General features: G+C 43.0%; 1 protein-coding gene across 2 annotated transcripts in view; it reads left to right on the top strand.

Moving 5' to 3' along the window:
• ACSL1 (acyl-CoA synthetase long chain family member 1) overlaps window positions 1-16,516 on the top strand; it is a 72,329-nt gene that overhangs the window by 17,067 nt on the left and 38,746 nt on the right. For both annotated transcript variants that reach the window (XM_019921487.3, XM_033848734.2), the window contains exon 2: window positions 3,663-3,889. In XM_019921487.3, coding sequence (XP_019777046.2) covers window positions 3,695-3,889 — 195 coding nt within the window. In that variant the 5' untranslated portion in view covers window positions 3,663-3,694. The remainder of the gene's footprint in view (window positions 1-3,662; window positions 3,890-16,516) is intronic.

The following is a 16,516-nucleotide window of genomic DNA, read 5'->3' as shown; positions in this document are numbered from 1 at the left end:
CCGTTTCCTTAAGAGCAGTTAAATGGCAGGGAAAAGATTTATAACGCTCCCCGTTCACATCGAAGAGTTCTCCCTTACGTGGATCTGCGTGAGGCATTGCCTGCGTTCTTCGCTGTGTGGACTGTAGTTCTCCCATGGACAGCATTAGCCCATTTGTTCAGCAAAGTGGACTGGCAGCTCGCTACCTGGCTGCCAGCTAAAAGGCATGAATTAAACTGCGATAGCTTGTCATCATCACCCACGAAAGATAAGAATTTAGCTGGATTGAAATCCTTAGTGTTACGGATTAGTACCTAATAAAATGTTCTTGCATGGGTGCTACTGAATCAGCACTTTTCTGTTTTGTTTTGTTTTTTTTTAAGTTTTCTTTCCTAAACTTATTTCTAGAAATAGACTTATTTCTTTCTTAGTATAATGCTACCGAATCAGCAATTTTCTGGGTTTTGTTTTGTTTTTTTTTTTAAGTTTTCTTTCCTAGACTTACTTCTAGAAGTAGACATTTCTTTCTTAGTACAATGCTACCGAATCAGCCATTTTCTGGGTTTTGTTTTGTTTTAAGTTTCCTTTCCTAGACTTATTTCTAGAAATAGACATTTCTTTCTTAGTACAATGCTACTGAATCAGCAATTTTCTGGGTTTTGTTTTTTCTTTTTTTTAAGTTTTCTCTCCTAGACTTACTTCTAGAAATAGACATTTCTTTCTTAGTATAATGCTACCGAATCAGCAATTTTCTGGGTTTTGTTTTAAGTTTTCTTTCCTTATTTCTTTCTTAGTATAATGCTACCGAATCAGCAATTTTCTGGGTTCTGTTTTGTTTTAAGTTTTCTTTCCTAGACCTATTTCTAGAAGTAGACGTTTCTTCCTTAGTACAACGCCGTCTACTTGTAGCTTGCCTATTGCTGATGCTGAATATAATAGAATATAAAAAATTAATCACTTGTTTATGACTGTGTTTGTTTCTGGGGGGATGATTTAATATTCTCACACAGGGATGTGAGTCTGTTGAACAACTCCTGTAAATTCGCACGATCTAGGTTTCATGGAAATGACTTCAGGGACTTTGGGGAGAGAGGAGGGAAGGGCAGGCTTGTGTGTAATAAATAGGGTGGGTACCTCCCATCCAGACTCGAAGTGCTGTGGGGTGATGCAGACAGCCAGATGATTGGAGGGAAAGGCAGGTGTGCACACTGTATGCATAAGGTTTCTGCGCAACCGTGGGGTTGCAATACTGTTTGTGAAATCTGACCGCTCGGGGCCAGTAAGACCTGGACTTGATTTGTCTGCTTATCCTCGAGGTCTCGGTGTAAACATCCCCTCCTCAGAGAGGTCTTCCCTGATCACTGGATCTTAACGGTGCTAACACTTACTCCACCTTGCAGACAGATACTGCTTGTTTATCTCCCCCACTAGCTGGTTAGCCCGTTGAGAGCCCAGACCAGCTCATCTGGCACTTTCTTCCCAGCTCCTAGCCCACACAAGATGCCCAGATTTGTTGAATGGCTGGGGTAGTTCAGTTCGAGTTATGAATTCATCTAGAAGAAACCTGCTGTCAGTGTACCGATAATCAGTTACTTTCTTGATCTGTCTTATGTCCGTTTGACATGACCACCCAACATCTGATCGTTCATTTCAGTGGTTTTAAAAAAAATATGCCCATTGTCTCTCCTTCTTGGGATGCTGAGCAGAAAGAAAACAGTGTCTGTCTTTGGAACTGGCACCAGCATTGACACTCACTGGTCCTGTCCCTGCCCAGTGGGGTGACTGCGCCCAGCTTCTCATTGGCCTATCCTCCCCTGTCTGTTCTCTTGGGAAGTCAAGTACGGATTTTGTCTGCTAGTTACCTTTAGCCCAGTGGGCAGCAGCACAGGACTGCGCATGTGACGGATGCCCTGAGAGACCTTGGCAGGCTGGCTAAGCACCGGGTGAGCACGTCCACCCCCTACTCCGCCCCTACCCCGCGGCCTAGTCTGTTTCTGCAGTGGTGTGTCACCCAGCAGCCAGCTGTTGGTGGCACAGATGGTCAGTGGTTTTATAAGTGCTGGTGCTTTCTCTGCACAGTTATGACCTGCAGAAATGCACTTACCTGCTCCTTCTCCGTTGTCATGTTAAAGCTCAAAATTGTCTGTGTGTCTGTGTGTGTGTATGTATGCCTACACGGGGCTGTTGTAGCACAAGATTGCATTACATTGCCTCCTAGAGAACTGACGGCCAGTGAAAGCCCCTGATATTCTGCAGCTCTGTAAAAAGATATATACGGTGATGAAGATTTAAATTTGAAGAGGATTTCTATATTTGGGAAAAAAAAAAACGATTTTCAGTCTTGGAACCTAGCTGTTTAAAAAACATAAAATAAGGAGCTCAAAAATACCGTCTGAATTAATGATAAAGGTTAACATGTCGCATTGCCAGGCAGTTTCTGAGAAAAGTCTTTCAGATCGTTTCCTAGGATTTCCTTCCCTGTACTGCCAAACATACTTTAGAGCAGTTATTCATCAATAATTTTCTAATTAGAATTATTCTTATTTGTTCTCTGTACTGCACATTAATTTTTACATTGATATATATATATATAAATTGTTTATAATATTCAATTTGAGGCTTTAATATATATATGGGGCTGTTCATCTGATTTTCTTCTGTGTGTTTTGGCTTCTTAATTTTGTATGTAAACTCCTCGTAGTTGTGTCATCTTTTGTTACCTCTGTCTCTTACTGTTCTCCATGCAGGACTAATCACAGAATGTCGATAGAGGAAATAATAATAATGCCCAACGTGGATTGAACACATTGTGGTGCCTCACACCATTCTAAGCTCTTTATGTGAACCATTTAGTCCTTATAAAAGCCCTATGAGATAGGTGCTGTTTTTATGGTTGAGGAAACTGAGGCACAGAAAGGGCAAGTGATTTGTCCCCAGTCATACAGCTGATGAGCTGGGGGGGTGGGATTTGGCTGTAGAATCTAGGATCTTAAATACTATTTTGTACTTTCTCTCAAATACTATGCTATAATCTCTCTAGATATTTGCTAGATAAATATCTCTAGATATTTATGCACACCCTTTTATTATTTATTTTAGCTATAATAGCTTGAGGAATATAAGTGACACTGTTTTGTTAGCATAGCCAACGCCAGTTTCCCCTGCGCTTATACGGCTGCTTTTGTGGGGAAGGTGAGGGGCCCACTCAAAACCCGGCTTGGTCTCTTTCACCAGCTGGGGAGCTTGTGCTGAGCTTTGTCAGAAGAAATGGAAACTGATGGCCTTCGGGTGGTTCGGGCTACTTTCTGCTCTCTGTTCTCCCCATCAGCTGTGATAATGAGAGTTGAGTGTGTTTGATTAGGTGGAAGAGAACAAGAGAGAGAATATAAGGCAAGAAAATAGTAACTTATGCCCCTTGGAACATTATATGGCAGGAATTCTGAGTGACTAAATCTTTTTAATATGGTCAACGAAAACTTTACACAAGGTGATAGAAGTAAAACGAATTCCTAAAATGTTTTTAGAAAAATGAGATTTGACAGCCAGGAAAAGACCTGGACCATCAGCCTGTGGCTTTAATGCCCCCGATTGGTCAGCCAGCGTCGAGCTGATGATCGGCCCCGGGGAGTCTGGAGCAGCATCGCGCCACCCTGGAATGAACGTGACGTTTTTCTCTCTGGCAGATATCGGTGTAGGGTGCTACCAACCCAGGACGATGCAAGCCCACGAGCTGTCCCAGTTCTTTCGGATGCCAGAGATGGTTGACTTCCGGCAGTACGTGCGCACCCTTCCAACCAACACGCTCATGGGCTTCGGTGCGTTCGCGGCGCTCACCACCTTCTGGTATGCCACACGGCCGCGGGCCCTGAAGCCACCGTGCGACCTGGCCATGCAGTCGGTGCAGGTGGCGGTAAGTGGAGCCTGGCCGCCCCCGGGCCTCTGCCTCTCTCTCCACAGGTTCCAAGCCCCATCGAAGGCGGCGTCGGGCAAGATCCTAATCACAAGCAGTTATTGGTGGGGCACTTTGTAAACTGAATGTGCTCCCCAAACAGAATTTCAGCAGTGATGAGAAGAGGAGGGCAAAAAAATAGGGCAGAGGGACACAGGCAGTGATGCTGCTTGGGTGTCTGGCCACATCACACGGAGCAGAGGCTCGTCCCGTAATCTCATGGGGCTTCTGCCCTGCGCTGGGCTCTGAGCTGTGCCCGGAGGATCCTGAGAGGGGAAAGGACAGGCACAGGGTCCCTGCCCTCAGCGGAGAAGACGGTAGTCAATTGTTAGAGAAAGAAGGATTTCACCTGTGGTTGTCTGATACCTGGAACACATTGCACAGGGGTTAAAAAGGACTCAGGTATTTGTTTCTTTTTTTGTTTTGGCTGCATACTCATTAATTGCTTCTTTATATCAAATTTTTTTTAGTTGAGATTTTAGAACAGTTTTAGATTTACAGAAAAATTACAGAATTTCCTAAATCCCACATCTATTTCTGCTATTATTAACATCTAACATTAGTATGGTACATCTGTTTTTTGTTTTTTTAAGCTTTTTTTTAATTCTTGAATTTTATTTTATTTTTTTATACAATAGCTTATTAGTTATCTATTTTATACATATTAGTGTATACATGTCAATCCCAGTCTCCCAATTCATCCCACCACCACCACCCCACCCCCGCCGCTTTCCCTCCTTGGTATCCATACGTTTGTTCTCTACATCTGTGTCTCTGTTTCTGCCTTGCAAACAGGTCCATCTGTACTATTTTTCTAGATTCCACATATATGCATTAATATATGATACTTGTTTTTCTCTTTCTGACTTACTTCACTCTATATGACAGTCTCTAGATCCATCCACATCTCTACAAGTGACCCAATTTCATTCCTTTTTATAGCTGAGTAATATTCCATTGTATATATGTATCACATCTTCTTTATCCATTCATCTGTCGATGGGCATTTAGGTTGCTTCCATGACCTGGCTATTGTAAATAGTGCTGCAGTGAACATTAGGGTGCATGTGTCTTTTTGAATTATGGTTTCCTCTGGGTATATGCCCAGTAGTGGGATTGCTGGGTCATATGGTAATTCTATTTTTAGTTTTATAAGGAACCTCCAGTGGCTATATCAATTTACATTCCCACCAACAGTGCAAGAGGGTTCCCTTTTCTCCACACCCTCTCCAGCATTTGTTTGTAGATTTTCTGATGATGCCCATTCTAACCAGCATGAGGTGATACCTCATTGTAGTTTTGATTTGCATTTCTCTAATAATTAGTGATGTTGAGCAGCTTTTCATGTGCCTCTTGGGCATCTGCATGTCTTCTTTGGAGAAATGCCTATTTAGGTGTTCTGCCCATTTTTGGATTGGGTTGTTTGTTTTTTTGATATTGAGCTGAATGAGCTGCTTGTATATTTTGGAGATTAATCCGTCGTCCGTTGATTCATTTGCAGATATTTCTCCCATTCTGAGGGTTGTCTTTTCGTCTTGTTTATAGTTTCCTTTGCTGTGCAAAAGCTTTTAAATTTCATTAGGTCCTATTTGTTTATATTTGTTTTTACTTCCATTACTCTAGGAGGTGGATCAAAAAAGATCTTGCTGTGATTTATGTCAAAGAGTGTTCTTCCTGTTTACATCTAAGAGTTTTATACTGTCCGGTCTTACATTTAGGTCTTGAATCCATTTTGAATTTATTTTTCTGTATGGTGTTAAGGAGTGTTCTAATTTCATTCTTTTACATGTAGCTGTCCAGTTTTCCCAGCACCACTTATTGAAGAGACTGTCTTTTCTTCATTGTATATCCTTGGCTCCTTTGTCGTAGATTAGTTTGACCATAGGTGCTTGGGTTTATCTCTGGGTTTTCTATCCTGCTCCATTGATCTGTATTTCTGTTTTTATGCCATTACCATATTGTCTTGATTACTGTAGCTTTGTAGTGTAGTCTGAAGTAAGGGAGTCTGATTCCTCTAGCTCTGTTTTTTTCCCTCAAGATTGCTTTGGCTATTCAGGGTCTTTTTGCCTCCTTACACGTTTTAAGATTTTTTGTTCTAGTTCTGTAAAAAGTGCCATTGTTAATTTGATAGGGACTGCATTGAATCTGTAGATTGCTTTATGCAAAGCATTTGCATAGCATTGCTAAACTGCTAAATTGCTAAAGCATTGCTAACTTTGCTAAAGCATTGCTAAATTTGCAAAGCATTGCAAATGCTTTGTATAGTCATTTTCACAATATTGATTCTTCCAGTCTAAGAACATGGTATATCTCTCCATCTGTTTGAGTCATCTTTAATTCCTTTCATCAGTGTCTTATAGTTTTCTGAGTACAGGACTTTTACCTCCTTAGGTAAACCTTAGATTTATTCCTAGGTATTTTATTCTTTTTGTTGCAGTGGTGAATGGGATTGTTTCCTTAATTTCTCTTTCTGATCTTTTGTTGTTAGTGTATAGGAATGCAAGAAGTTTCTGTGCATTAATTTTGTATCCTGCAACTTTACCAAATTCATTGATTAGCTCTAGTAGTTTTCTGGTGGCATCTTTAGGATTCTCTATGTATAGTATCATGTCATCTGCAAACAGTGACAGTTTTACTTCTTCTTTTCCAATTTGTATACCTTTTATTTCTTTTTCTTCTCTGATTGCTGTGGCTAGGACTTACAAAACTATATTGAATAATAGTTGTGAGAGTGGACATCCTTGTCTTGTTCCTGATCTCAGAGGAAATGCTTTCAGGTTTTCACCATTGAGAATGATGTTTGCTGTGGGTTTGTCATCTATGGCCTTTATTATGTTGAGGTAGGTTCCCTCTATGCCCACTTTCTGGAGAGTTTTTATCATAAATGGGTGTTGAGTTTTGTCAAAAGCCTTTTCTGCATCTATTGAGATGATCATATGGTTTTAATTCTTCAATTTGTTAATATCACATTGATTGATTTGTGTATATTGAAGAATCCTTGCATCCCTGGGATAAATCTCACTTGATCATGGTGTATGATCTTTTTAACATGTTGTTGGATTCTGTTTGCTTGTATTTTGCTTGTATAGGTTTTTGCATCTATATTCATTATATTCATTAGTGATATTGAATATATTGATATTGTGATATTGTGATATTGTGATATTAGTGATATTGAATATATCACTATATTCATTAGTGATATTGGTCTGTAATTTTCTTTTTTTGTAGTATCTTTCTCTGATTTTGGTGTCAGGGTGATGGTGGCCTCATAGAATGAGTTTGGGAGTGTTCCTTCCTCTGCAATTTTTTGGAAGAGTTTGAGAAGGATAGGTGTTAACTCTTCTTTAAATGTTTGATAGAATTCACCTGTGAGGCCATCTGGTCCTGGGCTTTTGTTTGTTGGACAATTTTTAATCACAGTTTCAATTTCATTACTTGTGATTGGTCTGTTTTTATTTTCTATTTCTTCCTGGTTCAGTCTCGGAAGGTTGTGCTTTTCTAAGAATTTGTCCATTTCTTCCAGGTTGTCCATTTTATTGGCATAGAGTTGCTTGTAGTAGGATGCTTTGTAATATCTGCAGTGTCTGTTGCAACTTCTCCTTTTTCATTTCCAGTTTTATTAATTTGAGTCCTCTCCCTCTTTTTCTTGATGAGTCTGGCTAATGGTTTATCAATTTTGTTTATCTTCTCAAAGAACCAACTTTTAGTTTTATTGATCTTTGCTATTGTTTTCTTTGTTTCTATTTCATTTATTTCTGCTCTGATCTTTATAATTTCTTTCCATCTACTAACTTTGGGTTTTGTTTGTTCTTCTTTCTCTGGTTCCTTTAGGTGTAAGGTTAGATTGTTTATTTGAGGTTTTTCTTGTTTCTTGAGGTAGGATTGTATTGCTATAAACTTCCCTCTTAGAACTGCTTTTGCTGCATCCCATAGGTTTTGGATGGTCGTGTTTTCATTGTCTCTAGGTAGTTTTTGATTTCCTCTTTGATTTCTTCAGTGATCTCTTGGTTATTTAGTAATGTATTGTTTAGCCTCCATGTGTTCGTGCTTTTTACGTTTTTCTCCCTGTAATTTACTTCTAATCTCAGTGTTGCGGTCGGAAAAAATGCTTGATATGATTTCAGTTTTCTTAAATTTACCGAGGCTTGACTTGTGACCCAAGATGTGATCTATCCTGGAGAGTGTTCTGTGTACACTTGGGAAGAAAGTGTAATCTGCTGTTTTCAGATGGAATGTTGCATAAATATCAATTAAATCTATCTGGTCTGTAGTGTCATTTAAAGCTTTTGTTTCCTTATTAATTTTCTGTATGGGTGATCTGTCCATTGGTGTAAGTGAGGTTTTAAAATCCCCCACTGTTGTTGTGTTACTGTCAATTTCCTCTTTTATAGCTGTTAGCATTTGCCTTATGTATTGAGGTGCTCCTATGTTGGGTGCATATATATTTATAATTGTTATTATATCTTCTTCTTGGATTGATCCCTTAATCATTATGTAGTGTCCTTCCTTGTCTCTTGTACCATCCTTTAGAGTCTATTCTATCTGATATGAGTATTGCTACTTCAGCTTTCTTTTGATTTCCATTTGCATGGAATATCTCTTTGCATCCCCTCACTTTCAGTCTGTATGTGTCCCTAGGTCTGAAGAGCATCTCTGTAGACAGCATATATACGGGTCTTGTTTTTGTGTCCATTCAACGAGCCTGTGTCTTTTGGTTGGAGCATTTAATCCATTGACATTTAAGGTAATTATCGATATGTGTGTTCTGAATTACCATTTTCTGAATGTTTTGGGTTTGTTTTTGCAGGTCCTTTTCTTCTCTTGTGTTTCCCACTTAGAGAAGTTCCTTTAGCATTTGTTGTAGAGCTGGTTTGGTGGTGCTGAATTCTCTTAGCTTTTGCTTGTCTGGAAAGCTTTTGATTTCTCCGTCAAATCTGAATGAGACCCTTGCTGGGTAATCTTGGTTATAGGTTCTTCCCTTTCATCACTTTAAATATATCATGCCACTCCCTTCTGGCTTGTGGAGTTTCTGCTGAGAAAGCAGCTGTTAACCTTATGGGAGTTCCCTTGTATGTTATTTGTCATTTTTCCCTTGTTGCTTTTAATAATTTTTTTTGTCTTTAATTTTTGTCAGTTTGATTACTATGTGTCTCGGCATGTTTCTCCTTGGTTTTATCCTGCCTGGGACCCTCTGCGCTTCCTGGACTTGGGTGGCTATTTCCTTTCCCATGTTAGGGAATTTTTTGACCGTAATCTCTGCAAATATTTTCTCAGGTTCTTTCTCTTTTTCTTCTCCTTCTGGGACCCCTATAATGCGAATGTTGTTGCGTTTAATGTCCAGAGGTCTCTTAGGCTGTCTTCATTTCTTTTCATTCTTTTTTCTTTATTCTGTTCCTCAGCAGTGAATTCCACCATTCTGTCTTCCAGGTCACTTATCCGTTCTTCTGCCTCAGTTATTCTGGTATTGATTCCTTCTAGTGTACTTTTCATTTTAGTTATTGTATCGTTCGCCTCTGTTTCTTTGTTCTTTAATTCTTCTACATCTTTGTGAAACATTTCTTGCATCTTCTCGATCTTTGCCTCCATTCTTTTTCTGAGGTCCTGGATCATCTCACTATCATTATTCTGAATTCTTTTTCTGGAAGATTGCCTCTCTCCACTTCATTTAGTTGGTTTTCTGGGGTTTTATCTTGTTCCTTCATCTGGTACATAGTCCTCTGCCTTTTCATTTTGTCTGTCTTTCTATGAATGTGGTTTTTGTTCCACAGGCTGCCCGATTGTAGTTCTTCTTGCTTCTGCTGTCTGCCCTCTGGTGGATGAGGCTATCTAAGAGGCTTGTGCAAGCTTCATGGTTGGTGGGACTGGTGGTGGGTAGAGGTGGGTGCTGCTCTGGTGGACAGAGCTCAGTAAAACTTTAATCTGCTTGTCTAGTGGTGGGTGGGGCTGAGATCCCTCCCTGTTAGTTGTTTGGCCTGAGGCAACCCAGCACTGGAGCCTGCAGTGTCCTTGTCCCTGAGGTGAGCCACAGCCACCACCACCACCACCACCACCACCACCACCCCCACCCCCACCCACCCCCCGCCTCTGCAGGAGACCCTCCAACACTAGCAGGTAGGTCTGTCTCAGTCTCCCCTGGGGTCACTGCTTCTTACCCTGGGTCCCAGTGCACACACTACTTTGTGTGTGCCCTTCAAGAGCGGAGTCTCTGTTTCCCCAGTCCTTTCAAAGTCCTGCAATCAAATCCCACTAGCCTTCAAAGTCTGATTCTCTGGGAATTCCTCCTCCCGTTGCCGGACCCCCAGGTGGGGAAGCCTGACGTGGGGCTCAGAGCCTTCACTCCAGTGGGTGGACTTCAGTGGTATAAGTGTTCTCCAGTTTGTGAGTCACCCACCCAGCGGTTATGGGATTTGATTTTATTGTGATTGTGCCCCTCTACCGTCTCACTGGGGCTTCTCGTTTGTCTTTGGATGTGGGGTGTCTTTTTTGGTGAGTTCCGGTGTCTTCCTGTTGACGATTGTTCAGCAGTTAGTTGTGATTCCGGTGCCTCTCACGTGAGGGAGTTGGGACTTGGAGAGTTCTAATAGGATGAGGCCGGACTGGGAGCCTGCATGGTTAATGTGGCCACAGAATTTAGGATGGGTGTGAAGAATCAAGGACATTCAAGAGGTGTGTAAGGTGGGATAGGGAGGGTGGGAGGGAGGGAGACGCAAGAGGGAGGAGGTATGGGAACATATGTATATGTATAACTGATTCACTTTGTTATAAAGCAGAAACTAACACACCATTGTAAAGCAATTATACTCCAATAAAGATGTAAAAAAAAAATCACGAAAAAAAAAAGAGATATGTAAGGTAGAGTTGGGTGCCATGGTTGTGTTTAACTTGGCCAAACAAAAGGTCAGGCTCTCATCGCTCTAAGAACCAAGCAGAGAGTGATGTTCCGTAATTCGGGCTTACTGCGGGGGGAGGTGATCGGGAAGTCCAAAGGGAGGGTCTCAGCGCTCCTGCTCTACCTTCCTTCCCTCGAGAATCTCTTTTTCAGGTTAATAGAAAAGATGAAGCAGCCAGGTGTTCACTGGTGCTTTGACTCTTTTTTTTTTAATTTTTTTTTTTTGCGGTACGCGGGCCTCTCACTGTTGTGGCCTCTCCCGTTGCGGAGCACAGGCTCCGGACGAGCAGGCTCAACGGCCATGGTTCACGGGCCCAGCCGCTCCGCGGCATGTGGGATCCTCCCAGACCGGGGCACGAACCCGTGTCCCCTGCATCGGCAGGCAAACTCCCAACCACTGTGCCACCAGGGAAGCCCTGGTGCTTTGACTCTTCACCTACTCTCTGTAGTTTCCTGCTTTCCCCTACCCAGGTCAGAATTCATTTTCAGGATTTATGACTCGCAAAAGAAAAGCAGTGGGAAACAGAGAATCACCTCATGTACTTTTAGATGTAGCAGTGAATGGTCGCCCCCCACGCCCTCCCTGCCCTCCTCTGACCTGGACTGATGGTCACGAGCAGGAGAGTGTGTCCTTCCAAATGAAGCCCTGGCCTAATTAATACCTTTTTGTTATTTATAGGGTTTCAGTTCTTTGTTTCATTTCAGACAATTTCTTGGATTCATTAATGTGAAACTCTTAAAATATATAAAATGATATGTCAGTGTAATTCATGCCAAAATGTAAAAAATAGAATGAACTACTGCTGAGGAAAGCTGGCTTTGTATTTTATTTCTAGTTAGAAGGTAAATTTAGTATTTCACAACAGCTAGTCATATACCAAACGTAAATAGAAGTTAATTTTTTCTAATATGTGTGAAGTTTTTGGCATCCCTTCTCTTCTGGCAGAGGACCTGGTGTCTCACCGTAGCATTGCCATCACTCTGAAAAGAGTACTTGGCCAGTATAGATTTAAGATATTTTTAATTAAGCAGTAACTGTGAAAATTTAAAAAGCCAAATTCTTATCGTATGAGAAATTGGAGAGACACTTACAATGTGGTTTTTAAGTTCCAGTTTAGCATAAAGTTATTGAGCCTTATTAAAATAATCATACATGTTCTCTGTAGAACAATTTAAAACTGCAGATAAGCAGAAAGAAAATTAAAATCTCTAATTCCATTACCTGGGGTATGGCTTCCTGATTTTTCTCCTTGCTTATAGGAATAGATTTAGCTCTGATTTTCAGAATTTGTAGGTCTTAGGAAGAGATACAAAATTTGCTTTGCATATCTAAAAAAGAACTTAAAATATTGAATTTGGGATTATGATACTTAGTAACATAGATACTTTTGTCTAGCTAGCATCGTCATATGGACTTGCATGGCAGAAACAGTAACTTAATTCATTAAGTGTTAATCAGGAGCCTGTCTGGCTGGCACTGTTGAAGGGGCTGATCGGCGGAATAAAGCATTGTTGCTTTGTTCCCACTTTGAAGCCAAGTAAGCACCATTTGCCCATCCCCACCTTCACACCCCCCTCCCATTTTGCATAGGCAGTTTTTTCACCCTCCTCTTCCCGTAAACTCTTCATGGCTGTGAGAATGAGAGGAATCTGCCCTTTGGGTTTGGCTGCATCTCATCACTACCCACACGGGCTGCTTCCCAGTCACACTTTTCTTTTAAAGCAGCAGCACAGTGGGGACTTCCCTGGCGGTCCAGTGGTTAGGACTCCACGATTCCACTGCAGGGAGCGTGGGTTCCATCCCAGGTCACGGCACTAAGATCCTGCATGACGCACAGTGTGGCCAAAAAAAAGGAAGAAAATAAATAAATAAAGCAGCAGCACAGAGGTTCTGGATAAGTTAAAGCTTCTAAAATTTCCTTTTACAAATCAGGGTAATAAAGTGGATGTTAGCACCCGTGCTGTAGACCTGTGCAGGAAAGGTGATACAGACACACGCTGTAGCATAGGGCAGCGAAACTGGAGTTGGCAACAGAATCCCAAAAGTCTCTCATAAATGTTTGAGCCTGGTTTGATCAAGACCCTATTTAGAGAGCCGTTGCCCTCTGTCTGCAGGTACAGCTCCCAACCTGCAACAGTACGTGTCCGGGAAGAATTCTGTCTTCCACAGCGTTTCTCTACTGTAGCTCCGTAACTTTGAGCAGGGGATGAAAGCAAGTTTTTGTGTGTATATCTGGGTTTTTTTGGTTTTTGTTTTTCAAATCACATTCACAAGTGATGTGCAAGTTTTCCAGTTTTAGCTGGTCTCAACCTGTTCTCTGGAATTGAGATCTCATGTCCCACTCGTGAAGGTGATCTTTGCTGGAGTGACCAGAAACCCTTTGGGATTGGTGAGGGCCCAGGCCGTGGTAGTTGCAGTTACGGGGCGTAGGAGAGCATTTTGGAGCCGGAAGGGACCAGAGGGACAGGGGCAGCTGTGGCCGAGGCTGGACCTGACCGCTCTGCTTGGACCAGGCGGCCTTGGGCAGCTCACCCAGCCTGACCTTCAGATTCCTCATCTGGAGAACGGAAGTGATGGGACCTTCCCTCCCGCCGTGTTCAGAGACTGCACAGATGCAAGCAGCATCCACTCGGCCCAAGAGAAGTGTTCAGTAAATGTTAGTTTCTTCTTCCATGAAGGTCTTCTCTTTGAACCCTCACATTTTATACACAAGAAAATAACTGAGCCCATAGAGGTGAAATTATACCATACAGTTAGTGGAAGTTCTGGAACTCTGTTATGCTGCCTCATTACGGTAGTTGAAAGTTATGTACTATAACTAGGACTCTGGTCGGGGGAAAAGGATAAAGCAGGATAATAAGGAAACTTTGGATCCGTGTAGGTAGGTAAATTTGATGAGTCAGTGGCTAGAGTTTCTAAACCCAGGGGCAGACTCTTCTGAAAACGGAGTTACAGGCAAATGAGTCCAAAGGTAGTAATGGAAGGAGGAGAAGGTACAGGTAGGGTAAGAAACAGAGTCTGGGGTCCCCCACACAGGTTGGATGTATCGATAGGATCAGAAACTGTCAAGAATGAGGTGGAGGTGGGGGCCGGGGGAGGGGCAGAGCGCTGTCAGAACCTGGACAGCAGCCCGCGCGAGTTGTGGTGAGCTTCTGCCTTCCCTGGACCGGGTTGGGCATAGGTGGGGTTAGAGCAGAACTCGGTGCTCATGGGGTCGTGGGCCTGGGTTTAAGGGGTTTAGGCAACAAACCATTACAAAGTATAGACGAGAACCATTGCCATTGCGGGAAGGAGGTGGCAGGAAGAGTATGTGAATTCCTCCAATTGATGAAAGATGTCTTACACGCATTGAGATGGCTATCTTCTCAAATTACGTTGGAAAGATTTTTGAGACCTACCACGAGATTATAATACACTGAAACGAAAACTCAAGTTAACTGTTTTGTTCTTAAAAATTAGAGAAGGGAATACATTGTAGCGAGTAAAAACGTTTTTATACCTTCCAGTCCTTAGCGTTTTGGTTTTTTTGGTTTTTCTTTGTTTTTTTTTTTTTGCAGTACGCGGACCTCTCACTGTTGTGGCCTCTCCCGTTGCAGAGCACAGTCTCCGGACGCGCAGGCTCAGCGGCCATGGCTCACGGGCCCAGCCGCGCCGTGGCATGTGGGATCTTCCTGGACCGGGGCACGAACCCGTGTCCCCTGCATCGGCAGGCAGACTCTCAACCACTGCGCCACCAGGGAAGCCCCTTAGCATTTTAAAGGCTTCATTTGAAGACTGTCACAACTTAGTTGAAAATGTACCTCTGGTAACTCGACCAGTCAGTCTTTAACAGTCACTGTTTAGACTTGTTACCAGGGCTTGGCTTAGTGTGGGTTCATACCTTTCAATATGTAGAACCAGTTCTCTGGATATAACTCATCCTGTCTCCGTGATGGATGACTTACTTCCACCCCAGATAACCTCATGACATCCAGGTCACATGCTGGCTGGGTGACCCTTTTGCATGAAAGGTTGAGATTTAAACATTCATATGTTGGGATATATATATGGTGAGGAACTTGCCTTAGCATTTTAATCCCGTGCTGCTGAAAGTCAAATATAGAGGCTGTGACACTCTGGATTCGATCCTCCCTGAGTCACAGAGTAGGTGTGAGATGGGCATTCATTCAGCAAATACATGGTGTGCCCAGATCAGGCAGGAAGAGGCTGCTGCCCTTGTGGAGTGTACAGTCCAGCAGGAAGGACCACCAAGGACTCCTTCCAGCCCTGGCAGAGGACAAGGGCCATCCTCAAACTAAGAGTCACATGAGTGACTTGTCTTCATGCCATAAAACTAGAACCACGGTTCTTTATCAGGAAGAACTTGAAAGAAGCAAATAAAGGTAGCACATCCAGCCTGTGGAAGACGTGCTCAGTAAATAGCAAGGCTTTCGAATTCAAAAGTCCCCTCCTCCAGGGAGGCCTTCTTGATGCCATTGCTCATCTGGACAAACCTCTGGCCTCCCAGCTCACGTGCCCACTGTGACACGGACTGGCATTCTTAGTCCATGTGTGCAGGTGCCTATGGAGTCTGTCACTGAGTAGGATTTCCCCCGTGGCTGGCAGAGTCACGCTCAACACAGGGTGTGGGTGTAAAGACCTCCTTGCAAACTGGCAAAGCAGTTTCCACACGAGAAGAGAGCAGGTCGTTGTTTGAAAGCTTTTATGAAGCTTTTATGAAGTTCTTACCCTGGACTTGTGGAGGGGTGATGATGGTGCCCCCCCAAAAAAAGAGTTGAACTCCTAGAAACAGTGAGTAGAATGGTGGTTGCCAGGGGCTGGGTGGGTGGAGGAAACAGGGAGAGGTTGGTAAAGGGTCCAGACTTTCAGCTGTCAGAGGAATAAGGTCTGAGGGTCTGATGTCTGACATGGTGACTGTAGTTGATAATGTTGTATCATATAATTGAAATTTGCTGAGAGAGTAGAACTTAAGTGTCCAAAAAAGATTTAAAAGGGTAAATATGTGAGGTGACGGATGTGTTAATTCACTCGATGGGGGGATCCTTTCACGACGCGTGTGTGTATCACGTCACATTGTCCTCTGTAGATATGTTACAGTGTTGTCAATTACACCTCAGCAAAGCTGGAAAAGCACAGCGAGGATGGCGATGCCCTTCTGGACCTGAGTGGAGGGGCTTAAGCAGCTGTTGAATTGGGCAGGATGAGGGGCAGCAGCGTCGGGACGAGCCCGAGGGGAAGCTGCAGGGGCAGAGCAAGAGGAAGGCTGTCCAGGAAGGGCAGGTGCGGCCAGATGGCGGGATCACTCACTCCTCTGACACAGCCCTGTGGGCGTGCAGAAGACTGGCAGGGCATCTGCGAGGGGCGTTAGCCTCCTCAGGCCTTGGTCTGAGCCAGGTCCACACTAGGAGGAAGGGAGGGGGCAGCCTTGTTCCTGCAGTCATGTGTAAATATGAACGTAAACGTGAACCTCATTCTCATCTCTGGGAAGCCTGGGAACAGTCGACTAGGAGAGCGTGTGAGACTTTGGAAGAATCCTTGGTATGAGGCTCTGGCTTCATATCTGTCTGGGATCCTTGTGTAGATCTGTGATTAGGCATTAACGCTCACTTACTTACCATTTGTAATTGCAAGCTTCTGTCACTGTTCCCCACGGCCTGTTCTCCCCTGTGATATGATTATGCTTGTGGTCAGGTAA

This window comes from Tursiops truncatus, chromosome 21, assembly GCF_011762595.2.
Source record: "Tursiops truncatus isolate mTurTru1 chromosome 21, mTurTru1.mat.Y, whole genome shotgun sequence".
Classification (NCBI taxonomy): Eukaryota; Metazoa; Chordata; class Mammalia; order Artiodactyla; family Delphinidae; genus Tursiops; species Tursiops truncatus.
The sequence above is the reverse complement of the archived record's forward strand: the minus strand, read 5'-3'. Positions and strand labels throughout refer to the sequence as shown.